General features: G+C 40.5%; 1 protein-coding gene across 1 annotated transcript; it reads left to right on the forward strand.

The window, feature by feature from the left end:
- Nucleotides 1-6: 6 nt before the first annotated feature.
- On the forward strand, nt 7-1,021 carry LOC107580223 (nesprin-2-like; the record flags this gene model as incomplete). The annotated part of the gene is made up of 4 exons (XM_016265956.1): nt 7-111; nt 328-451; nt 564-746; nt 870-1,021. Coding segments are annotated over exons 1-4 (527 nt in total), but the record flags the coding sequence as incomplete, so codon positions are not given.
- Nucleotides 1,022-1,117: the final 96 nt, after the last annotated feature.

Genomic DNA, 1,117 nt, shown 5'->3' on the forward strand with positions numbered 1-1,117 from the left:
GCCAGGCCAGCCTGTACCAAAATCACAGCTGTTGATACACTGGATGGAGCTTCATAATCGACTACAGCAGAAGATACAGTCCACACAGAAGATCTCAAAAAATTATGAGAGGTGTGAGAAAAACAGTAATCAAATAATACATAAAAAATGTTTGTAAAAATGCAATTTTGTTGGAGGAATGAAGTGGTATCATTTTCCTCTCACAAATGGATCATCATATTTGGATGTCCAGGGTATTAAAACGTTTAAAATCCCTTTGTTTAGAGGCCACATTGTTATATCAGGTTATAAATAAAGGTGTGTATTTCTGTGCGCTTATATGTGTAGGTTCCAGTGTAACTCAACAGAATTAGAGGTGTGGATATGTCGTGCTCAAGAACAGGTTCAGAAGTGGAACAGTTTGTCTGATTCTGATCCACTGAATTCCAGAACAATCTTGACCCAGCTCACGGTGACTAGAATTTGATTTGTGTTTATATTATTTATTTTTTTATACCATGTGAAACATGTGCATCATGCCCAAAATGCAAAAATAAGAATGTGGCTTTGTTTGCATGTTGCAGGAGTTCTTCAAGGAGCTGGAGGTCCGTTCGGCACAGAAAGCTTCTGCAGAATGTGCAGGCACACAGATACTGCAGCTGACTGACAATGAAGCTCCAGGTCTGCACCGACGACTGGCTCAACTTGAGCAGGAATGGATGAACTTGACTAGCGAGCTGCCCACCCTCAGCCAGACACAGCAACAAGTACGACTAATGTGTCTCTCTTAAGTTTCTCTCTCTTTTTCTCTCTCCCTCATCGATCTATTAGAAGCGAAACTCTGGCAAACAGATATTGTTTAAGTAAGCATCCTCTTGCCCTCCTTCTAGCTGTTGACAAACCAGTCTCACAGTCATATCTTGGTCAACTTGACCTCCTGGCTCAAACATGTAGAGAGACAACTGGAGGATGAAAGCTCGGGGGTCCATTGTGCCCTCGGTTCCTCTCAGCTGTCTAGACATCTAAAGGCTTTGAAGGTAATGCACCTACACTTTAATTTTTTTTTAGTTTATTGTGGAATCATGCTTTGATTAACAGAAAGTTCAAAAGAACAGCATTTATTTAAAATAGAAATCTT

The sequence above is a fragment of the Sinocyclocheilus grahami genome, unplaced genomic scaffold (genome assembly GCF_001515645.1).
Source record: "Sinocyclocheilus grahami isolate Dianchi unplaced genomic scaffold, SAMN03320097.WGS_v1.1 scaffold27472.1, whole genome shotgun sequence".
NCBI lineage: Eukaryota > Metazoa > Chordata > Actinopteri > Cypriniformes > Cyprinidae > Sinocyclocheilus > Sinocyclocheilus grahami.